This window comes from Hyaena hyaena, unplaced genomic scaffold, assembly GCF_003009895.1.
Source record: "Hyaena hyaena isolate Hyena2069 unplaced genomic scaffold, ASM300989v1 scaffold_1876, whole genome shotgun sequence".
Lineage (NCBI taxonomy): Eukaryota > Metazoa > Chordata > Mammalia > Carnivora > Hyaenidae > Hyaena > Hyaena hyaena.
In genome coordinates this window covers 30,862-56,479 of record NW_024082511.1, presented here as the reverse complement: position 1 = coordinate 56,479, position 25,618 = coordinate 30,862, and the positions used below count along the sequence as shown (strand labels likewise).

At 41.2% G+C, this 25,618-nt stretch overlaps 1 protein-coding gene across 1 annotated transcript in view; it reads left to right on the top strand.

Moving 5' to 3' along the window:
- ZNF81 (zinc finger protein 81) overlaps positions 1-24,381 on the top strand; it is an 87,006-nt gene extending 62,625 nt beyond the window's left edge. Inside the window, exons 3-5 of the mRNA XM_039225035.1 lie at positions 1,243-1,369; positions 8,590-8,685; positions 21,510-24,381. Of these exons, the coding sequence (XP_039080966.1) occupies positions 1,243-1,369; positions 8,590-8,685; positions 21,510-23,215 (1,929 nt within the window). The 3' untranslated portion in view covers positions 23,216-24,381. The remainder of the gene's footprint in view (positions 1-1,242; positions 1,370-8,589; positions 8,686-21,509) is intronic.
- Positions 24,382-25,618: the final 1,237 nt, after the last annotated feature.

The following is a 25,618-nucleotide window of genomic DNA, read 5'->3' as shown; positions in this document are numbered from 1 at the left end:
GAATATCTTTCTATTTACATATCTTATTTAGTTTCTTTCATCAATATGTTTTAATTTTCAAAGTATAGGTTTTTCACCACCTTGGTTAAATTTATTCTGAGGTGTTTTTCTCGATGCAGTTATAAATTTGGGGGATTCTTTTCTTAATTCTTTTTCTGGTAATTTATTCTTAGTGTACAGAAACACAATAGGTTTTCGTGTATTGACTTTGTGTCCTTGTGACTTTATTGAATTATTGTTTTTAGTTCTACAGGTTGGTTTTTTGGGGGTTTTTTGTTTGTTTTTGGTGGAGTCTTTAGGGTTTTCTATATATAATGTGATGCCTTCTGCAAATAGTGACAGTTTTCCTTCTTCCTTTTCAATTTGGATGCCTTTTATTTCTTTTTCTTGTCTATTTGCTCTGACTAGGGCTTGCAATACTCTGTTGAATAAAAGTGGCAAGAATGGACATCTTTGTCTTCTTTCTGATCCTAGAAAAGCTTTCAGTTTCCTACTGTTGGTTATGATGTTAGCTGTGGGCTTGTCATATATGGTTCTTATTGTGTTGTGATATCTTTGCTCTATACCTGCTTTGTTGAGAATTTTTATCATAAATGGATGTTGAACTGGGGCACCTGGGTGGCTCAGTTGGTTAAGTGTCCAACTTCAGCTCAGTTCATGACCTCACAGTTCATGAGTTTGAGGCCCACATTGGCCTCTGTGCTGACGGCTTGGAGCCTGGAGCCTGCTTCAGATTCTGTGTTTCCCTCTCTGTCTGCCCCTCCCCAGCTCATGCTCTGTTTCTCTCTCTCAAAACTAAATGAACATTAAATTTTTTTTAAATGTATGACTATTGTACACAATGAATAGCAAAAATTTACAATATTTGTATTCTACACAACAGTATATATAACGAGGTATTTAATAGTCATACCATATAGCATATTCTGGAGAAAAATCATTAAAAATAATTCTTTGGGGTGCCTGGGTGGCTCAGTTGGTTAAGCATCTGACTCTTGATTTTGAATCAGGTCATGGTTTCACAGCTTGTGAGTTTGAACCTCACATAGGGCTCTGTGCCAACAGCATGGAGCCCACTTGGGATTCTCTGTCTCCTCCTCTCTCTGCCCCTCCCCCACTAATCCTCTCTCTGTCTCAAAAATTAATAAAACATTTAAAATAAAATAATATAATTTCTTACTAATCTTCTTCCTATCACCCACTGCGGGCCATGCCACCCTGAACAGCATTGTGTTGTTACAGGGCTCCGTGTCATTCGAGGATGTGACTGTGGACTTCAGCAGGGAGGAGTGGCAGCAGTTGGACTCTACACAGAGACGCCTGTACCAGGATGTGATGCTGGAAAACTACAGCCACCTGCTCTCATTGGGTAAGCACAGCCATTCTAAGGATCTACAAGGAGCATATTATGGATAAAATTGTATCCTCTCCATAAAATATGTTGAAGTCCTAACTTCAAGTACATCAGAATGCGGCCTTTTTTGGAATTGGGGTCTTTACAGAAGTAATCAATCTTAAATGAGGTCATTAGGGTAAGTCCTAATCTGGTATGACTGATGTACTTAAAATGAGGGAAATCTAGACACAGAGACACACGTACACAGAGCAAAGACTGTGTGAAGACACATAAAGAAAAGAAGATGGCCGTGTCACTGGTGTGATGCATCTGTAAGCCACGAAATGCCCAAGGCTACCAAGATGTCAGAGAGCAATACGGAATGGTTCCTTGCTGTTTTGAGGGTTCTACTTCAAAAAGAGCATGGTCCTACTGATACCTTGATTTTGGGCTTCTGGCTTCCAGAACTGTGAGACAGGAAATTTCTGTTATTTCGAGCTGTCCAGCTCATGGTACTTTATTACAGCAGCCCTAGGAAAGTAATACAGATTTTTGTACTTGGGAAGTGGGGTGCTGCTGTAACAAATACTGAAAAAAACAACATGGAAATGGCTTTGGAATTGGGCAGTGGGTAGAGCTGGAAAGGTTTTAGGTGCTTCATAGAAAAAGCCTAGATTTCCTTGAAGAGATTGCTGATAGAAATAGGAATGTTAAAGGGGCTTTTGGTGAGGTCTCAGAGAGAGTGAGCAGCATGTTACTGGAAACTGGAGGAAAGGAGACCCTTGTCATAAGGTGGCAGAGAACTTGACTGAATTATGTTTTGTTGGGTGAAAAGCAGAAATTGTAAGTGACAAACTTGGAATTTTAGCTGAGGAAATTTCTTTTTTTAAATATTTATTTTGAGAGTGAGAGAGCATGTGCTAGCGGGGGAGAGAGAGAGGAAGAGGAAGACTCCCAGCAGGCTCTGCATTGTCAGTGCAGAGCCTGATGCGGGGCTGAATCCCCCTGAAGCATGACATCACGACCTGAGCCAAAATCAAGAGTCAGACGCTTAACTGACTCAACCACCCAGGCCCCCCTAGCTGAATAAATTTCTAAGTAAAATGTTAAAAGGCATGGCCAGTGCTTTTCTTGCTGCTTATAGTAAAATGTAGGAGGAAAGAAAGACATTGGAAAAGAATTGTTAGTAAAAAAGAAGCCGAACTTGAAGATTTGGAAAATGCTCAGCCTATTCATATCACAGAAAATGAAATGGACTTTGGAAAGAACACCAAAGAGGACAGAGACAGGAACAAATGAGGGAAGCCTGTAGGCTATCTGGGATTGTACAGATAGGAGATACAGGCTGGTAAAATCATTTGGCTGTGTACACACGTTATCCTTCAAGAAGAGGGATGAATGACTCCAGGGATGAATCAGAGGCCAACAGGGCTGCCGCCGCCACCACAGGCCCAGAGGGCACAGGCTGGGAAAATTGGATGTGACTGACCATCACCTCCTCAATTCCAGAGGGCAAACTACCTACTTGGTTCCAGGTCTAAAGGGGCCGAGCTCCATCCAGGGTTAAGGGTGTGGAGTTGCCACATCTGATCTGAGGTCACACCTCATGACAACTTCCTTCTCTCTTGAATTGTTTCATCAAAGTTCTTTTCAACTCTCCCTTACGGTACTTGTTGACTATCGGTCTCGTGCCGGTATTTAGCCTTAGATGGAGTTTGCCACCCACCCTGGGCTGCATGCTCAAGCAACACACCCCAGGAAGACCCAGGCTCCGTGCCCTGGGGGTTACTACTGACCTTGCACCATCTACAGGCTGGGGCTTGATCAGAAGGACTCGGGCCCCCTGTGCGTGGGGAGTGGGTCTCTCCTGCTTGCCACATTTGTGTCCCACCACTGGGTGAGGATTCAGCATTGGTCTCTTCCATGTTCACTGCCCATGACTAAACGAGTCCTTGGTTCTTTATTTAAATTCTTTTAAATGTTTGTTTATTTTTGTGAGAGAGAATGAGAGAGACAGAGAGAGAGAAAGAGAGAGAGAGAGAAGCACAGAATCCAAAGCCAGCTCCAGGCTCTGAGCTGTCAGCACAGAGCCCAACCCGGGGGCTCGAACCCACGAACCGCAAGATCATGACCTGAGCTGAAGCTGGATGCTTAACCGACTGAGCCACCCAGGTGCCCCGAAGGAGTCCTTGTTGAGTGTCCTTACTTCCACTCACTGATACGTTTAAATTCATTGAGTGAGTAAATTGAGACCCAGTAGGAAACCAAAAGCTTTTTCTTCAAGGGAGAGCAGTTATCCTAGAGGATGGCAGGGCTTTGCATCAAAAGCCTAAGGTTTGCTCTGTGGTTCTCCTGTGAGGGCCTGCCAAAGGCTTCATCCCTGTCTGCCACGGACATTTCAAACACCACTGGATCTGCCCGATCGTATGGCCCAGTGGCAGAGCAGCTTGTATGGCAGTCTGGATCTGTAAAGAGCCTTCTTTCATTCTGGGCTCCTCTCAAAACTAGCAGATTTTTGGATCACATGGTAAGTGGGCCAGAATAGCACACCCAGATGAGGACTATATTGCCTCTGAAGTCTGTAGAGGCCCAGTAGGCATTATCCCTCTTTGACTTATAGGAAGAGCCAGATGCAAAAAACTTATTCTTCACCTGGACATTTCTAGGGGTCCAGCGGAATGGAAATTTCCCTGAGGTAGATGGCCCCTAAATTTGTGTCAGATTTATTTCCTACCCTCTGACATACAGATATCTTACCAGCAAGTCAAGAGTCGTTACTACTTCTCGTTCATAAGGTCCAGTCAGCAGAATGTCATCAGTTCAATGGGACCAATGTGATATCTTGTGGAAGGGAAAGTCAGTCAAGATCCCTGCAGACTGGGGCGCCTGGGTGGCTCAGTCAGTTAAGCGTCAGACTCTTAGTTTCAGCTCAGATCATAATCTCGCAGTTCTGCAGTTTGAGCCAATCATCAGGCTCCATGCTGGCAGTACCGAGCCTGCTTGGGATTCTCTCTCTATCCCTGTCTCTCTCTGCTCTCCCCCCCAATCCCCGCACTCACTTGTTCTCTCTCTCAAAATAAATAAATAAACTTAAATAAAAAGATCCCTGCAGACTAAATTATGACATAGGAATGAAAGGCTGATATACTTCTGAGGTAGGACAGTAAACATGTATATATCTAGTTGGTCTTAACAACTGAAAGCAAACTGTTTCTAGTTGTCTTTACTAACAGGTATTGCAAAAACAAAGCAAGACAAAACAAAAACCCAACCCACACACTGGCCAGATCAATAGCTACATACCAGGTGCCAAGGGATGTATTCATTTGCTTCAGCAGTGAACCCGCATCTGGTACAGCAGCTGCTATTGGAGTTCCCACCTGGTTAAGCTTATGATGATCCACTGTCATTCTCCAAGATCTGTTTGTCCTCTTCACAGGCCAAATAGGCGAGTTGAATAGAGATGTGGTGGAACTCACCACCCCGGCATCCTTCAGGTTCTTGATGGTGGCCCTAATCTCTACAATTCTTACAGGAATGAAGTATTTCTTTGGTTTACTATTTTCTTAGTAGAGGCAGTTCTAATGGCTTCCACTTGGCCTTTCTCACTGTAACAGTCCTCACTGCACAGGTCAGGGAACCAATATGGGGATTCTGCCAGTTGCTGAGTATCCGTATTCTAATTTTGCATTCCTGAACCAGGGAGATACCACAGGATGGGTTTGGGGGCCTGATGGGCCCCTCTGTGAGATGGAGCTGGGCTGAAACTCAGTTGACCACTTCACTCTCATAAGCCCCTATGCTGTCAGGTGGGCCACAGTGACATCCTGGCAGTCCTGGAATTAGTGTCCGTTTAGAACTCATGTCCAGTGATCTCTCAAAAGCCTCACTATGTCCTTCCCCTCAATGCACAGTCACCCTGACAAGGGGGCTGTAAATCCCTTTATAGAAGACTGGGAGAAAGATTAGTAGTACAAGTTTTGACAGTATAGTGAGGGTCCTTCCTCAGGGACCTGCTCTCCCCTTCATTCCTAAACTAGCTCAAGTCAGAAAATTGACTGAGGAGCTGAGACTCTCTGTTTTTATGTTTCGAGTTAGACTTCTGTTCACTTGACCTAGAACTCTTCTCTTTATACAGATCAAGTAAGAATTTTAATAGATTGCTGGGGGTCCTGCGGGGCTCAGTCAATTAGGCATCCAACTTTGACTCAGGTCATGATCTCACAGTTCAAGGTTCAAGCCCCACCCATCGGGCTCTATGCTGACAGCTTGGAGCCTGGAGCCTCCTTCAGATTCTCATTCCGGAAGGATCTGCCTGAATTGAATCCTTGTAGTTTCCATTGACCTTAATCACAGGACGCAGTAGTATTAAGAGAGCCCCCCAAGGGATTTCCTGTATTCAAGACACGCTTCTTCCTCGTTTCCAGTTCCCCTGAGTAGTCAAGATCAGTCACCCCAGCCAGCATAGTAATTCCCTTCTTTGCCTTTTGATTCAGATGTGAAGAACCCAAAACATTCAGGTAGCAGATAGGTCTTCCAGTTCAGTGGAATCACTAATGTGACTCCCAGTGGACATATCCCTCCCTTTGGAATAGCAGAGCTTAAGGTCACAGGAACAGGAAGCAAATATTTTGCTAATGGCCCAGGAGAGGTAATAATGAATGGTGCCACTCCTGGCCTGGGGCCAACAGAGTGGGGCCACCACCCTTGTAGGCTTGGAGGACAGAACACTGAGCCAATAAGAATTACTCTCAAGCCTTAAAATCTAGTGGAATTTGCCTTGTTAGGCTTTGGATTTTTTTTTTTTTTTTTTTTTTTTTACAAATAGTTTATTGTCAAGTTGGTTTCCATATAACACCCAGTGCTCATCCCCACAAGTGCCCCCCTCCATGCCCATCTCCCCCCTTCCCCCCCCCCACCCATCTATGAGAAGTCCTCAGCTAACATCACCCTCAAAGGGGAAAAACTGAGAGCTTTCACCCTGAGATCAGGAACACGACAGGGATGTGCACTCTCACCACTGCTGTTTAACAGAGGGCTGGAAGGCTTTGAACTTTGTTGGGGCCTGTGATCCCTTTTTTCATTCCAGTTTCTCCCTTTTGAAATGGGAATGTCTATCCTATGCCTGTCCTGCCACTGTATTTTGGAAGCAGATTAACTCATCTGCTTTCACAGATTTGCATGGAGAGAAACTGCCCCCAAGGTAATGCACACTCCCATCTCATCCATAACCAATTTGGGTGATTTTAGATAATAAGATTTGAGACTTCAAGTTGATATTTAGATAGATTTTGAACTTAAGACTTGATGCTGGAATGATTAAGACTTTGGGGGATATTGGGATGGGGTTAATATATTTTGCATGTGAGAAGGATATGAATTTGCAGCGGGGGAGTCAGAGGGCAGATTTTTATGGCTTGAATGGTGTGTCCCCTGAAAAAAAAGATATGCAGAAGTCTGAACCCCCAGGACCCCAGAATGTGACCTTATTTGGAAATAGCATCTTTATAGAGGTAATCAAGTTAATTTTTTTAATGTTTATTTGTTATGAGAGACAGAAAACGTGAGAGAGGGGAGGGACAGAAAGAATCCCAAGCAGGCTCTGCACTGACAGATCTCACGACTGTGAAATCGTGACCTGAGGCGAAATCAAGAGTCAGTTGCTTAACCGACTGAGCCACCCAAGCACCCCTGAAGAAATCAAGTTAAAATGAGTTCATTGGGGTGGACCTAATCTAATATGACTGGTTTCCTGGGGCACCTGGATGGCTCAGTAGGTTGAGCATCCGACTTCGGCCCAGGTCATGATCTCAAGGTTTGTGGGTTCGAGCCCCATGTCGGGTTCTGTGCTGACAACTCTGAGCCTGAAGCCTGTTTCAAATTCTGTGTCTCCCTCTCTCTCTGCCCCTCCCCAACTCGCACTATGTCTCTCTCTCCTCTCTCTCTTTCTCTCTCTCAAAAATAAACATTAAAAAATATTTTTAGCCACTTTGACTGGCGTGAGGTGGTATCTCAGTGAGAGTGGACTCTAGATGCTGGCAAGGATATGGAGAAACGGGCACCCTCCTACACTGTGGGTGGGAATGTAAACTGGTACAGCCCCTCTGGAAAACAGTGTGGAGGTTCCTCAAAAAATTAACAATACAACTCCCCTAGGACCCAGCAATAGCACTGCTAGGAATTTACCCAAGGGATATAGAAATGCTGATACATAGGAGCACATGTACCCCAATGTTCATAGCAGCACTCTCAACAGTAGCCAAAACATGGAAAGAGCCTAAGGGTCCACCAACGGATGAATGGATCAAGAAGATGTGGTTTATCTATATGATGGAATCCTACATGGCAATGAGAAAGAATGAAATCTGGCCATGTGTAGCAACATGGATGGACCTTGAGGGTGTTATGCTGACCGAAATAAGTCAGGCAGAGAAGGACAAATATCATATGTTTGCACGTATAGGAGGATTAGAAGGAACTTAACGGAGGACCATGGGGGAGAAAAAGGGGGGAAATGGTGGGAGCAAGGGGGAGAGGCAAACCATGAGAGACTCTTGAATGCTGACAAAAACTGAGGACTGATGGATGGGGGGAATGGGCACAGAGGGGGGCACTTGTGGGGATGAGCACTGGGTGTTATATGGAAACCAACTTGACAATAAACTATTTGTAAAAAAAATATATATATATATATATATATATTTAATGTGACTGGTGTCCTTATAAAAAAGGGAAATTTGGGCATAGAAATAGACCCACATAGAGGGAAGACAATGTAAAGGCACACAGAGAAAAGACAGCCATGTGACCGAAGTGATTCATTTACAAGCTTAAGAACATCAAAGAATGGAACATCGTTACTGGCAAAGAGCAAAGTAGAAGATTCAAGGAAGGATTCTCCCTTACATCTGCCAGGGAGGGCCTGGCCCCGCTAAACACTTTGATTTCAGACTTGAGCCTCCAGAAGTGTGAGACAATGAGGTTCTGCTGTTTTAAGCCACCCAGTTTTTGGTACTTTGTGAGAGCAGCCCTAGGAAACGAACACAGAGCCTCCATGAGAGTATGTCCATTCTCAGCTGCTGAGAACTCTGACATCTGATGTGTGTGCTGGTGGCATCCTTGATTGGTCTGAGATGCTTCAGTCCATTAACCTCTGTGATTATTGCTCTTTTCCCAGTGAAGTGGGATTACTTTTTCAAAGAACAAGTGGAAAGCAATTAGCTGGACCCAATTCTATCATGTCCTGTTAACAGGGTATGAAGTTCCCAAGCCAGAGGTCATCTTCAAGTTGGAGCAAGGAGAGGAACCATGGATTTTGGAGAGAAAACCCCCACATCAGAGCTTTTCAGGTGAGTGCAACCCGGGCAGATTTGGGGCACGGAAACACTTTCCTTTTCCTAAGAGGCTGGTGCCTTTAAAATGGAGGAGGGCACTCGTGGGGATGAGCACTGGGTGTTATGTGGAAACTAATTTGACAATAAACTATTTGTAAAAAAAAAAATGCTATTATTGCTCTTTCTTAAAGGTTCTAAACTTTGGAAGCTGCTTAAGAAGAGATAACATTGGCCTCTTAGGTACCAGACTGCTCTCTCCCTTTATTTCCCTGACTGTTCTCAACTCTCTTTTTGGCCCCACTTTCATCCAGGAGAATTGCTACAAGTCCCACACTCTGGATCAAATGCCAGGCTTCCTCCCTATAGATCTTGCTTTTTTTGTATGTTCTCTCCTTCCATCACATTTTTATGCTTCATTACTCACTTTTATGCTTCATTACTTAAACCCCACCCCCAGCATCTTAGATTCTTATCATATACTTTCAGGTTCTTTTTTTAAAAATTTTTTAATGTTTATTTATTTTTGAGAAAGAGAGAAGGAGAGTGAAAGTAGGGGAAGTGCAGAGAGAGGGGAAGACACAGAATCTGAAGCAGGCTCCAGGCTCTGAGCTGTCAGCACAGAGCCTGAAGCGAGGCTCGAACCCACGAACTGCAAGATCATGACCTGAGCCGGAGTCGGATGCTCAACCAGCTGGAGCCACCCAGGTGCCCCTGTACTTTCAGGTTCTAATGGGTTTGCCTTCTTTGTAAACCAGCTGGTTGCCTCACTCCTCTTCTTCCTAGTACCCTTTCGCCTTCTTCCTCCTCAGTTTTATCTTCTCACCTCTAAGATACCAGTAAACTGTCATCTACAACCAGCCTCACCTCCTCTTCTGTTTGTAGGTATTGCTTTCAAATTCCGCACTCCTCTCCACCTCCCCTGTCGCCATGCCTCTCTCGCATCTTCTGACCTTAGGATCACCGTCACTTAGCATTTTTTCTTTTAAATAAATCGACTGTATTAAGGTATAATTTACATACAATCAAATGTATCCATTTCAAGTACACAGTTTGAAGAAAGTACACACCAGTATCACCACCACCCCAATCATGATACATAACATCCCATCTCACAAAAATGAGCCTTCATGTCCCTTGTAGTCAGTGTGCACCACCCCTTCGGCCCCAGGCAGCCATTGACATGCTTTCTGTCACTAGAGATTAGATTTGTCTTTATTAGGGTTTCATATGAGTAGAATCATACTGTCTATACCCTTTTGGGTCTGACTTCATTTGTTTGACGTACTGATTTTGTGATTCATCCGTGTTATTGAGTATGTAAGTAGTTTATTCCTTTTATTTTTTTAATGTTTATTTATTTTTGAGACAGAGAGACAGAGACAGAGTGCAAGCAGGTGAGGAGCAAAGGCAGAAGGAGACACAGAATCCAAAGCAGGCTCCAGGCTCTGAGCTGTCAGCACAGAGCCCGATGCGGGGCTTGAACTCGTGAACCGTGAGATCACTTAAGTCAACACTTAACCAACTGAGCCACCCAGGTGCCCCTAGTTCATCCCTTTTAAATGCTGAATACTATTCCCCAATATGAAAGGATTGCCATTTGTTTATCTGTATACCTGTTGATGACAGGTCGTTGTTATTTGGTTACTGTGAATAAAGCTGTAGTGAACATTCTGGTATGTCTTTGTGTGAACATATGTTCACATTTCTCTTGGATAAATACCTAGGAGTAGAGTTGGTGGGTCATATAATTGTGTAAGAATATCCTTGCCTTTATGAGACATGGCCAGGGGCACCTGGGTGGCTCATTCGTTTAAGCATCTGACTCTTGATTTCGGCTCAGGTCATGATTTCACGGTTTGGGTGTTCAAGCCCCGCGTTGGGCTCTGTGCTGATGGTAAAGAGCCGGCATGGGATTCTCTCTCTCCCTCTCTCTCCACCTGCACTTGCTCTTGCTCTCTCTCTGTCTCTCTCTCTCTCAAAATAAATAAACTTTAAAAATTTAAAATAAAAAAAATAAGACATGGCCAAACTATCTTCCAGAGCGGCAGTGATTTTATACTTCCAGCAGCAACACAAGAATTTCAGTTGCTCCACATTCTCACCAACACTTGGAAGTATCCATCTCTCTCGTTTTTGCTATTATAGTGGACGTGTAATGGCATCTCATTACGATTTTAAGTTGCATTCCTCTGATGAGTAATGCAGAGCATTTTTTTCATGTGCTTAGTGACCATTTGTACATTTTTGTTTGAAGTGTCTGTTCAACTATCTTTCCCATTTTTTTAATTGGGTTGTTTCCTTAATGAGTTTTCAGAGTTATTTATATTTGGTGGATATAACGCCTATGCCAGATATATCCATTGCCAACCTTATGTTTTAATTTGTGGCTTTTGCTTCTATCTTCCTACTGGTACCCATCAAAAAGCAAACAGTTTGGGATGCATGGGTGGCTCAGTCAATTAAGCATCCAACTCTTGGTTTCTGCTCAGGTCATGATCTCACCGTTCGTGAGTTTGAGCTCTGCATTGGGCTCTACACTAACCCTGCAGAGGCTGCTTGGAATTCTCTCTCCTTCCCTCTCTTTCTGCCCCTCCCCTGCTCGTGTTCTGTCCCTCTCAAAATGAATAAATAAACTTTAAAAAATTATTTTAAAAAGGAGCAAACATTCTGATTTTGATGGAGTCTAAATTACCATCTTTTAAAATTTTCTAGTACTTTTGGCCTAACCACAAAGTCACAAAGATTTTCTCATATTGTCTTACATAAGCTTTAGCATTTTAGCTTTTTCAGTTTAGGTCTCCAATCCCTTTTGTATGTTTGACATAAGGACCACTGTTCATTTTTATCAGTACAATATCCACTTATTCCAGAACCATTTACTGAAGAGACCTTCTTTTTTCCATTGCATTTCCTAGTCATGTTTATCAAAATCAGTTGACTTTCTATATGTGAACCTGTTTCTGAACTCTTCATTCTGTTCAGTTGATCTAAGTGTCTTTCTGTTTTGTTTATTTTTTATGATTTTATTTTTAAGTAACCTCTATATCCAATGTGGGACTCAACCTACAACCCCAAGATCAAGACCCACATGCTCCACCAACTGAGACAACCAGGCGCCCCTGTATGTCTTTCTGTTTTAGAATGTAGGCTTCGGGGCACCCAGATGGCTCAGTCAGTTGAGCATCGGACTCTTGATTTCAGCACAGGTCATGATCTCAAGATTGTGAGATGGAGCCCTGTCTAGAGCTCTGCAGTGGGTGTGGAGTCTGCCTAAGATTCTCTCTCTCCCTCTCCCTCTGCCCCTCCCCTGCTTGTGCTCACTCTCTCTGTCTCTAAAAAAATGTAGGTTTTAATATTATTCAGGTAATGTAAGGCCAACAGGTCCAGAGATGACTGCCACTGAAAAGATAGTTTGTGGGTGCCTGAGTGGCTCAGTCAGGTAAGCGTCCAACTCTTGGTTTCGGCTCAGATCGTGATCTCACGGTTTTGTGAGTTCAAGCCCCACATTGGACTATGCACTGACAGCTCAGAGCCTGCTTGGGATTCTCTCTCTCTACCTCTTTCTGCCCCTCTTCCACTCACTCTGTCTTTGTCTCTCTCAAAATAAATAAATAAACTTAAAAAAAAAAAAAAAGAAAAGATAGTTTGTAACTCACAGTTCCGAAGAGGAGACACGCCGGAGCGAGAAGCACCAGGGTCAGTCAGAAGGCCGAAGTCATGAGGGCAAAGCATGGCCAAGTGCCTTTATGGTTATTTTCCTGGGAAAGAATGGGTAAGGCAGAGTGAGCAGGCTGGGGAGACTTAGGATTGGCTGGTTTGAGTAATTTCAGCAGGGCTTCTTGCATGTAGGCATTGTCTGTAGTTACCTGATACCTGGCACTGAGGTGATTAGGGCAGGAGGATAGCGGCTCAACCTGTGAGAACTTAATAAAGGTGATAGTGGGTGGACATGGGCTCTGGATTGGTTGGTTTGCGTATGAAAGGTATGCTTCCGGGGAAGTCATTTTCTACCTCTGGGAATGAACTAGCACTGGGAGAGGCATTCTCTCCAGGATGAGCAAGGCACCGGTGGCAGAGCATCAAGAATACAGAAAATAAGGGGCACCTGGGTGGCTCATTCTGTTAAGCATTCTGACTTCGGCTCACTATTTCATGGTTCGGAGGTTCGTGGGTTCTAGCCCCACGTGGGGCTCTGTGCTGACAACTCAGAGCCTGGAGCCTGCTTTGGATTCTGGGTCTCCTTCTCTCTCTGCCCCTCCCTCACTTTCAATTTGTCTCTCTCTCAAAAATAAACATTAAAAAATAAATTTAAGGGATGCCTGGGTGGCTCAGTCAGTCTGGGATCGTGATGCCTCCCGTTTTGGCTTTCTTCTTCAATATTACTTTGGCTATTTGAGGTCTTTTGTGGTTCCATACAAATTTTAGGATAGTTTGTTCTAGTTTTAAGAAGAATGCTGGTGTAATTTTGATTGGGATTGCATTGAATGTGTAGATTGCTTTGGGTAGTAATGACATTTTAACAACATTTATTCTTCCAATCCATGAGCATGGAATGTTTTTCCATTTCTTTGTGTCTTCTTCAATTTCCTTCATAAGTTTTCTATAGTTTTCATCATACAGATCTCTTGTATCCTTGGTTAGGTTTATTCCGAGGTATTTTATGGTTTTTTGTGCAACTGTGAATGGGATCAGTTTCTTGATTTCTCTTTCTGTTGCTTCATTATTGGTGTATAAAAATGCAACCGATTTCTGTACGTTGATTTTGTACCCTGCAACTTGGCTGAATTCTTGGATCAGTTCTAGTAGGCTTCTGGTGGAGTCTGTCGGGTTTTCTATGTAGAGTATCATGTCATCTGCGAAGAGTGAAAGTTTGACTTCCTCTTTGCCAATTCTGATGCCTTTGATTTCCTTTTGGTGTCTGATGGCTGATGCTAGGACTTCCAGCACTATGTTAAACAACAGTGGTGAGAGTGGACATCCCTGTCGTGTTCCTGATCTCAGGGGGAAAGCTCTCAGTTTTTCCCCATTGAGGATGATGTTAGCTGAAGGCTTCTCATAGATGGCTTTGATGATGTTTAAGTAGGTTCCTTCTATCCCAACTTTCTCGAGAGTCTTTATTAAGAAGGGATGCTGTATTTTGTCAAATGCTTTCTCTGCATCTATTGACAGGATCATATGGTTTTTATCTTTTCTTTTATTGATATGATGGATCACATTGATTGATTTGCGAATGTTGAACCAGCCCTGTAACCCAGGAATGAATCCCACTTGATCTTGGTGGATGATTCTTTTGATATGCTGCTGGATTCGATTTGCAAGGATCTTGTTGAGAATTTTTGCATCCGTATTCATCAAGGATATTGGCCTATAGTTCTCTTTTTTTGCTGGATCTCTGTCTGGCTTGGGAATCAGAGTGATGCTGGCTTCATAAAATGAGTCCGGGAGTTTTCCTTCGACTTCTATTTTTTGGAATAGCTTGAGAAGAATTGGGATTAATTCTGTTTTAAATGTCTGGTAGAATTCCCCAGGGAAACCATCAGGTCCAGGGCTCTTATTTGTTGGGAGATTTTTGATCACTGATTCGATTTCTTCACTCGTTCTGGGTCTGTTCAGGTTTTCTATTTCTTCCCGTGTGAATTTTGGTAGTGAGTGTGTGTTTAGGAATTTGTCCATTTCTTCTAAGTTGTCCAATTTGTTGGCATACAATTTTTCATAGTATTCCCTGATAATTGCTTGTATTTCTGAGGGGTTGGTTGTAATAAGTCCATTTTCATTCATAATTTTGTCTATTTGGGTGCTCTCTCTTTTCTTTTTGATAAGCCTGGCTAGATGTTTGTCAATTTTGTTTATTTTTTCAAAAAACCATCTCTTGGTTTCATTGATCTGTTCAATTGTTTCTTTTGTCTCTATGTTGTTTATTTCTGCTCTAATTTTTACTATTTCTCTTCTTCTACTGGGTTTAGGGCGTTCTTGTTGCTCTGCCTCTAGCTCCTTTAGGTGAGCTGTTAGATTTTGGACTTGTGCTTTGCTCATGATTGATTTTTGTACATTGACTTTGTATCCTGAGACATTCCTACATCCAACTATTAGTTTTCTTTTAGGTTCCTTGGGGGTTTTTGTGTAAGTAATCACTGTCACTTTAGAAATACTTTCACAGGGGCGCCTGGGCGGCTTAGTCGGTTGAGTGTCTGACTGGCTCAGGTCATGATCTCAGGGTCCGTGAGTTCAAGCCCCATGTTGGGTTCTCTGCTGTCAGCACAGCCTACTTCATATCCTCTGTCTCCCTCTTTCTCTGTTTCCCCCCACTTGTTCTCTTTCTCAAAAATAATAAACATTTTTTTTAAAAAAGAAACACTTTTACTTTTCCCTTTCCAATTTCATTCTTTTTATTTTCCTTATTTCACTAAGACCCTCAGTTTGATATTGAATAGAAGTGGTAAGTGTGGGCACACTTGCCTTGTTCCTGATATTAAGGATTAAAAATTCATACCATTATATGATGATGTTTTTTGAAGCTGCCCTTATCATGTTATAGAAGTTCTTTCCTTTAATTTTTTTAATTAATGTTTATGTATTTTCAAGAAGTGGTGGGGGGGCAGAAAGAGAGAGAGAGACACAGAATCCGAAGCAGGCTTCAGGCTCTGAGCTCTCAGCACAGAGCCCAATGCGGGGCTCAAACCCATGAACTGTGAGATCATGACCTGAGCTGAAGTCAGACACTTGGCTGACTGAGCCACCCAGGCACCCTTATAGAAGTTCTTTTTAAGTCCTAGCTTGTCAACATCATGGTTACAATGTTGAATTTTGTCAAATGCTTTTTCTTCATCTTATTAGAGTAATCATAGGTGTTGTTGCCTTTATTTTGTTAATTTGTGTTTATTGATTTTCAAATGTTAAATTAATTTTGTATATCTGAGATAGATACTAGTTGTTTATGATATATAACCCTTAATATATATTGTTGGGTTATCTTTACTGATATTTTATTTTAAAATATTTGCATTTTTATAAGTGATTTTGGTTGTAGTTTTCCTTTTTTGCGATGTCTTTGTCAAGTTTTGGTACTAGGATTATGTTGGCTACATAAATGAGTTGTGAGGTGTTCCCTTTTCTATTTTCTGAAGTAGTCTGTGGAAGATTGTTACTCTTGGGGCGTCTGGGTGGCTCAGTTGGTTGATTGTTCGACTTCGTCTCAGGCCATGATTTCACTGTTCCTGAGTTCAAGCCCCGCGTCAGGCTCTGTGCTGACAGTTCAGAGCCTGGAGCCTGCTTCGGATTTGGATTCTGTGTCTCCCTCTCTCTGCCCCTCCCCTACTCGCACTCTGTTTCTCTCTCTCTCTCTCTCTCTCTCAAAAATAAACATTTAAAAAGTCTTTTCAAAAATTTACTGCTTGTGCATTGTTTCTATTATAATAGAAATCTATTAAAATGATTAGCAAAATGAATCACACAGAAGGTGTCTGCTTTTGAAATTTAGGAAAAAAAGTCTCACTAGCAATATGATTGGATTAATGTTCAAAGTAAAAGGCTCAGGGTGCCTAGGTGGCCCAGTGGGTTGGGTGGCCAACTTTGGCTCAGGTCATGATCTCATGGTTCGTGGGTTTGAGCCCCACGTCGGGCTCTGTGCTGACAGCTAGCTCAGAGCCTGGAGCCTGCTTCAGATTCTGTGTCTCCCTCTCTCTCTGACCCTCTCCTGCTCATGTTGTCTCTCTCTCTCAGAAATAAATAAAACATTAAAAAAAATTTTTAAGTAAAAGGTTCAAACTGCTTTATGAAGCATAAACATGTTTCTTTTATCATTTGTTCTCTAATTTATTTTTCTTTTCCAATTTTTATTTAAATCCTAGGTTTTTTATTAAATTATTATAAAATTTTTATTTAAATCCTAAATACAGTGCAGTATTGGTTTCAGGAGTAGAATTCAGCAATTCATCACTTCCATACAACACCCAGTGCTCATTATAACAAGTGCCCTCCTTAGTACCCATCACCCATCCAGCCCATCCCCGCACCCACATTCCCTCCAAGAACCCTCAGTTTGTTCTCTATTGTTAAGAGTCTCTTACGGTTTGTTTCCTTCTCTCTTTTTTTCCACTCCCATATGTTCATCTGTTTTGTTTCTTAAATTCCACATATGGGGGAAATCATATGACATTTGTCTTTCTCTGCCTGACTTATTTCGCTTAGCATAATATACTCTAACTCCATCCACATCATTACAAATGGCAAGATTTCATTATTTTTGATGGATGAGTAATATTTGTGTGTGTGTGTGTGTGTGTATGTACATACCATATCTTCTTTATCCATTCATCATTCAATGGATATTTGGGCTCCTCCATAGTTTGGCTGTTGTTGATAATGCCGCTATAAACATCAGGATGCATGTACCCCTTTGACTATTTTTGTATCCTTTCCGTAAATATATAGAAGTGCAATTGCTGGATCGTAGGGTGGTTCAATTTTTGGGTTTTTGAGGAGCCGCCGTACTGTTTCCAGAGTGGCTACACCAATTTGCATTCTCACCAACAGTGCAAGAAGGCTCTGCTTTCTCCATATCTTGGCTAACACCTTGTTGTTTCCTGTGTTGTTAATTTTAGCCATTCTGACAGGTGTTGCGTGGTTTCTCATTGTGTTTTTGATTTGTGTTTCCCTGATGAGTGATGTTGAGCATCTTTTCATGTGTCTGTTAGCCAGTTGGATGTCTTCTTTGGAAAAATATCTATTCATGTCTTTTGCCTGTTTCTTAACTGGATTGTTTTTTGCATGTTGAGTTTGAAAAATTCTTTATAGATTTTGGTTTCCAACCCTTTATCAGATATGTCATTTGCAAATATCTTCTCCCATTCCATAGGCTGCCTTTTAGTTTTGTTGATTGTTTCCTTCACTGTGCAGAAGCTTTTTATCTTCATGAAGTCCCAGTTCATTTTTGCTTTTGTTTCCTTTGCCTCTGGCAAAAGGAAATAGTCAGAAGTTGCTATGGCCAAGCTCAAAGAGGTTGCTTCCTGTGTTCTCCTCTAGGGTTTTGATGGTTTCCTGTCTCTCGCGTTTAGGTCTTTCATCCATTTGGAATTTATTTTTGTATATGGTGTAAGAAAGTGATCCCGTTTCATTCTTTTGCATGTTGCTGTCCGGTTTTCCCAATACCATATGCTAAAGAGACTGTCGTTTTTTATATTGGATATTCTTTCCTGCTTTGTCGAAGATTAGTTGACCATATAGTTGTGGGTCTATTTCTGGGTTGTCTATTTTGTTCTATTGATCGATCTGTCTGTTTTTGTGCCAGTACCATACTGTCTTGATGACTACAGCTTTGTAATATAGTTTGAAGTCTGTAATTATTATGCCTCCAGCTTTGCTTTGCTTTTTCAGGATCGCGTTGGCTATTCAGGGTCTTTTGTGTTTCCATACAGATTTTAGAATTGTTTTCCCTAGCTCTGTTAAAAATGCTGGTGGTCTCACACTGTCTCTCTCTCTCCTAGAAATAAATAAAAAAATATATTTAAAAAAATGCTGGTGGTATTTTGATAGGGATTGCATTAAATGTGTAGATTGCTTTAGGTAGTATAGACATTTTAACAATATTTGTCCTTCCAGTCCTTGAACATGGAATGTTTTTCCATTTATTTGTGTCCTCTTCAATTTCTTTCATGTGATCCATCGTTTTCAGTGTATACATTTTGTACCTCTTTGGTTAGGTTTATTCCTAGGTATCTTGTAGTTTTTGGTGCAATTGCAAATGGGATCAATTCCTGGACTTCTTTTTCTGCTGTTCATAATTGGCGTGTAGAAATGCAGCGGATTTCTGAGCGTTGATTTTATATCCTACATCTTTGCTGAATTCATGTATTAGTTCTAGCAACTTTTTGGTGGAGTCTTTCAGGTTTTCTACATAGAGTATTATGTCATCTGCAGATAGTGAAGTTTGACTTCTTCCTTGCCAATTTGGATGCCTTTTGTTTCTTTTTGTTGTCTGATTGCTGAAGCTAAGACATCCAGCACTATGTTAAATAGTAATGGTGAGAGTGGACATCCCTGTCTTGTTCCTGACCTTAGAGGAAAAGCTCTCAGCAAAAATACGTTTTCCAGTGGCACAAAAGAAATTAAGTGCTAAGCAGGCGAAATGGAGGAAGAAGGCATGAATGTGTCTTTTGATTTGAGAATAAACTGGACTTTTCAAGGCATTTTTGTGAGTGGCAAATAGGATGCAAGCTTGCACCACAGCTTTTATCTAGACTGTTGACTCTTCATTTATGTACTGTTCATTGAATCTGTGGGCTCAGGAAAGGTGTAGGGAAGCTTTTTATTGCAGATATTTGTTTGCAATGAAAACTGGTAATGGTGATCTAAATATTGTCCAATATAGCAGGGCTTTAGAAGTTAACTTAATTATTTATTAGTTTTATGTTTATACTCATTATATATTGTATTAACTATATATAAATGCATATTAATTATTTATAAAAATATATAATTATACATTAATATAATTAATCATATTAGTTAATATATAATTATATAAATTATATATATTATTTAATATATAAAATTTAAAGTGAAAAGCAGAACCACTTCTAAAACCATGCCTAGGATTCCAGTGCTTAATATCTCCAGAATAAATTAAAGCCAAGTGTGTGAGAATAAAAATGCAATGTAAGAATAAAAGAATGAGATTTTTGGCCGGGATATGTATCCAGAATACGGTATCAAAGTGACCAACAAGGGAAAACTGAATTTGATGACTCAGTGCATTCTCACAATCTAAAATCTCTTGCTGAGGAAATAATGTATAATTTTTCTATTTTTTTTAATGTTTTATTTATTTTTGAGAGAGAGAGAGATAGAGACAGCGTGAGCAGGGAAAGGTCAGATAGAGGGAGACACAGAATCTGAAGCAGGCTGCAGGCTCTGAGCTAGCTGTCAGCACAGAGCCCGATGCGGGGCTCGAACCCCGAAGCAGCGAGATCATGACCTGAGCCGAAGTCGGACGCTTAACCAACTGAGCCACCCAGGTGCCCCTAATTTTTCTATTTTAAAATCATCAAGAATCTCATATGTCTCATGCACTATACTGGTCATGGAAACATCTGTGACTCCCACTTTGGGTGAAAATAGTATGTTAATTATGTTAAAGCTTATCTGCAGTAATAAAGCGATTATAAGGTAAAGTGACTTAAATACCGAAGAATTTTATTCCTCTCTCGGATAAAGTTGCTAATATCACAGCCCTTTGGGGAACCTTGTTGCTCATGTTTATTCAGGAATCCAGGTTCCTTCCATTACATAACCCTGCCATCTCTTGTGTGTGTGTGTGTGTGTGTGTGTAGCATCTGCACATTTGTATCTATGTTGTTACCAAGTCCAGTTTTTAGTTAGCAAGAAGACAGAAGAGAGTATAGAGAAAACATGCCTACTGTCTTAGTGATCTGGCTTGAAAGTGGCAGCCATCATATTCTGTCATGTTCTGTTGATGAGAGCGTTGTCACATGGCCACACCAGTTTTCAAAGGAGGCTGAGAAATGTTATATGACTGAGTGGCCACATGGCTGGCTACTTCCCTGTTATTGCAAAAGAGTGGTGAAATAGGTTCTAATGGACAGCTTTCAGTCTACCAGAGATAGCTGTTTTTCTCTCTGATTTTATGCTTCTTGTTAGATATGTATGATTTTAGGTCCAAGAAAACAATTACACCTAGATGGAGAGTTGGAGCATGGATATCTGTTTATTGTTTATACAGGCCAGGATGGCTGTGACCCCAGTCTTTTTCCTATAGGCATGAGTAAGTTTTCCTCAGTTTTATGGAGATTGACGTACATCACTGTATAGGTTTAAGGGCTACTGCATCATGATCTAACTTAAATGCATTGTAAATGATCAGCACAATAAGTTTAGTTAAAACCCATTGTATAGAGATACCAAAAAAAAGGTGTTTTTTTTTCCTTGTAATGAGAACTTTCAGTATCTACTGTGTTGGCAAATTAAATTGGTTTTTTGGATCACATTAATTTGGTCTTGTTGCTAATAAGCAAAAGGGAACAAGATTAGTGAAGATTTAGAATCATAAGCTAATGAGGAATTAGACTCTGAATCACCCCCTCCAAACCTTGTCTCTCCACAGATATTTTCCCTTAAAACATTTGTCTTTTTAATCTTCAGTCCACCCTACTTTACGTCCAAGCATCCTACCAAAATAGAGCTAGATTGCTTCTGTTGAACTCCAATCTCCAACACTTAATATCTTATGTTTTAGGGCAAATTACACATATAACCATTCTGAGCTTCACATTCCTTATCTACGATAGATAGATAATAATAGAAATACCTTATAATAGAAAACCCCTCAAAGGGCTTTTGAAAGGATTGAGTGAGTGAGTGAGTCTGTGTTTCTTTTTTTTTTCCTTTTTCCTTTTTTAATGTTTATCTTTTGAGAGAAAGAGAGAGAGTGCGAGTGGGGGAAGGGCAGAGAGAGAGACACACACACACAGAATCCAAAGCAGCCTCCAGGATCCAAGCGGTCAGCACAGAGCTTGATGTGGGGCTCGAACTTGTGAGCCACAAGATCATAACCTTAGCTGAAGTCAGACGCTTAACCAACTAAGCCACCCAGATGCCCCAGTGTGTGTGCGTGTATTTCTTAGAACAATGCTTGGAACATCCTAAGTGTTATGCAGGAACTTGGCACATAATACGTGCTATATGTGTATTTCTTGTTATCACTGTAATTATCATCATCGTACGCACTGGTTTCCCTGTGTTCAATTCGGATTAGCTTATTTGTACCTTTTAATACCTTGCTATCTATTCTTTGTGTCAATTTTGCTTTTTCTTTTTCTTTTTAGATGCGAGGTTTGGGATTAAGACCCCACAAAAAAGAATTTCTGGAAAAGGTTCATTTCATAGTGAAATGGAGGAGGAAGATACAAGAGATGATTCATTGTATTCCATTTTAGAAGAACTGTGGCCAGATTCTGAACAGATAAAACGATATCAGGAAAAACAGAGCAAACCTCTGAGTCATGCTGTTTTCATCAATAAGAAAATATTGAATACAGAGTGGGAGTTTGAATATAAAGACAGTGGAAAATTTGTGCCTTCAAGCCCAAATTGTATTCCTTCACAGAAAAGGCCCCATAAATGTGACTCATTTGGAAAGAGTTTTAAGCAGAATTTAGACTTGCACACTCCGAGTAAAAACACTGCAACGAAAAACTTTGATAAAAATACTGGACGTGGTCAAGTTTTCACTCAGAGCTCGTACACTAGCCTTGCAAATACTCCTACAGGAGAGCAACTCTGTGAAAGTAGTCAGCGTGGAAAAGTCCTCAGCCTTAAACAAGCATTCAGTCACAATCTGAAATTTCCTGCTGGGGAGAAAGCAGATATGTGTACTGAGTTTGGGAAGATCTTCACCCAGAAGCCACACCTCTTTGCACCCCAGAGACTCCATACTGTGGAAAAACCTCACGAACTTGGCAAATGTGTGAATGTTTTTCCACAGAAGCCACTACTCAGTATATATCTGAGAGTTCATAGAGATGAAAAACTGTATGTATGTCCTGACTGTGGGAAGGCATTCATCCAGAATTCAGAATTAATTATGCATAAGAAAACTCATACTAGAGAAAAACCCTATAAGTGCAGTGAATGTGGAAAATCATTTTTCCAGGTGTCATCTCTACTTAGGCATCAGACCACTCATACTGGAGAAAAACTCTATGAATGCAGTGAATGTGGGAAAGGCTTCTCCCTGAACTCAGCCCTCAATGTGCACCAGAAAATTCATACTGGGGAGAGACACCACAAATGCAGTGAGTGTGGGAAAGCCTTTACCCAAAAATCAACACTCAGGATGCATCAGCGAATTCACACAGGAGAGAGATCTTATATATGTACTGAATGTGGGCAGGCCTTCATCCAGAAGGCACACTTGATTGCCCATCAAAGAATTCATACTGGAGAGAAGCCTTATGAATGCAGTGACTGTGGGAAGTCTTTCCCTTCTAAATCACAACTTCAGATGCATAAGCGAATTCACACAGGAGAGAAACCCTATATATGCACTGAATGCGGGAAGGCCTTTACCAACAGATCAAATCTCAATACTCACCAGAAATCTCATACTGGAGAGAAGTCTTATATATGCGCTGAATGTGGAAAGGCCTTCACTGACCGGTCAAATTTCAATAAACACCAGACCATTCATACTGGAGAGAAACCCTATGTTTGTGCCGACTGTGGCAGAGCCTTCATCCAGAAGTCGGAGTTAATTACACATCAGAGAATTCATACGACAGAGAAGCCTTATAAATGTCCTGAGTGTGAGAAATCCTTCTCCAAGAAACCACATCTCAAAGTTCATCAGCGAATCCACACAGGAGAGAAACCATACATGTGTGCTGAATGTGGGAAGGCCTTCACTGACAGGTCAAATTTCAATAAACACCAGACAATTCATACTGGAGAGAAACCCTATAAATGCAGTGACTGTGGAAAGGGCTTCACTCAGAAGTCAGTTCTGAGTATGCATCGCAATATTCATACATGAAAGTAACCGTGTTTCTTAAAAATGAGAAAGCCTTATCACAAAAGTCAGGTCTACGTGTATATTATGAAACCTATCCAAGACAGACCCTACATGAACACACTGCATGATAAAAAGCTTTTGTCAGACTCTCTCACCTGAGATGAGAAAAACTATTCAAGAGACCGTCTAAGAATGCATTGATTCAAGGGGACTTTTCATATTTGCAAGGCTTCACAAAATAGAATTGAATCCTGTCAATTTGGGGAAAATGCTGTCAATTTGATGCATTAGGTAAAGCCCTCCTGTAGAAAGTGTGATAAGGCAGATTGTTGTCAAATTCCTTATAGATGGAATGAGCAAATTTATGTAAATGACACTCATGTTTACTGTGTTTTATTAAGCAATTTAAAGTGGCAACAAAATGAAAGGAAGAACAACAAAATAATGTATTTGATGTGTAGACCTATGCTCAGTTCTGTAGGGTGTTTGTGGCAGAACACATTGCACAACAGAAGGAATAATTGAATTGAAATTCTTTTTTGAATTTAAAATAATTGTGTCTGTCAAATATATTTCCTATTGAATCCTCCCACAAATCCACAGTTTTAATGTCACTATAGTTTTATGTAGGCCCATATCTGGAGATATACTCTTACATGAACACATAAATATAATCCTATCATTCATTTCCATGTTGGTTTCCACAACATTCTGTTTTTATCCTCTTTCATTGTGGTACAATGCAAAATAGCCACAGACCTCTCTCATCCATTTATGTCCACCCTTCTGCAATGTTACTCTTTTTTTTCTTTTACTAAGAGGTAGAGCTCTGTCTACTCCTTGACTCTCAGCTTGGCCATGGGATTTGCTTTGGCCAAGGTCCATTGGCAAAGAGATTCAAGAAGAGGCTGGAGAAAAGTCTGCCTGGAGGCTTATCTTCTCTTGCTGCTTTTTGGAATTCTGAGATCTTCCTGTGAAGAAACTCAAGAGTACCTAGCTGGAGGGTGAGAAACCACATGGAACAGAGAGGAGCCAGCACAGATGAGGCCTCTTAGACCAACTGCCAGACATGAGAGTGAGGCCTTCCTCAACCTCCAGCCCCAGCCAAACTGGCCCACACCAAAAGAGCCATACAGTTAGCCCAGCCAACCAGAATTATGGGATAAATAAAATGGTTCTTGTCTTAAGCCGCTAAGTTTTTGGTAGTTTGTTGCACAGAAAATGCTAATACCTAAAAGTGTATGCTTGTGGGGGGGTATTGTACCAAAACATAAGACATGTGGCATTAGCTTTGGGCCTGAACAGCAGGTGGAGGATGGAAAAACAATGAGGAAAACTGTTAAGAAAGGCTGAAAAAGATGGCAGCTTATGTTATTTACTAAGGAAAAGAAGAGCAAAACATTCGCCATGCTCTGTGAGAAGATAGAGAATATACCAGATGAACTTGTGGATCTGGCTAAGGAGATTTCCAACAGAATGTTGGAAATACCAATTGGCTGCTTTTAAGCTGCATATGGTAAGGTAAAAAAAGAGATGAACTAAGGAAATAACTCTTCCGTTTGCAAGCAGAATTCAGAAGAAATCTATAAAAAGCCAGGACTTTCTGGGTTGGAAAATAACTATTTCTCACATCTCCAATCTTTCAGGCCATCAAAATATTCTCAAGGTGAAAAAATGGCCTCAGGGTAGAGATCAAATCATGGGTGTGGCTATAAGACCCTTTGTTAAAATGTGTGAAATATTTAAGTTGGTGTTTGGGAGACTTTCAGCTAAACCATATGGCTTCTAAAAACTTGACGACATCGTCCAGTACTCTGACACATTGATGAAGTAGAGAAGGGGCCTGTCTTAAAAAGAATGTCAGTGTGGCATTTGGGGCATGGAAGTAAATACAAACCAGATTCATAGAACACCTATAAAGTTTCTAATAGAGCTTTATTACCTCCAGGTTGCACTCACAGGAATTGAAACAGTCCAAAATGAATGGACTACTTTCTCTAACTTCTATGAACATGAAGCAAACAGAGAAAGTTACTCAGCTGCCATTTCTTATGAGAAAAGAAGGATGTCTCAGAAAGAAGACCCAAGAACAATATGTTAAAATGGACTGGGAAGCTATTCCCAGGTAGAACTGTGACCCAGTCAAGAAACATCTTCCCCTGGAGCAGGGAGACCTGACATTTGCTCTGTGGGATTTCAAGATTGTTATGGAACAGTGACTAATATGTGCTTCTGTGCCTCTTGTTCCTCCCTTCTTTTAAGTGAGAGTATCTATTGCAGTTCTCCAGTCCCTATCTTACGTGTGTGTGTGTGTGTGTGTGTGTGTGTGTGTGTGTGTGTGTGTGTGTGTGATGGTCGTATAACTTACCATTTAGCTCATAGGTCTCTGGATCAAGAAACTGATTGCACCCAAGGAGCTTCAGC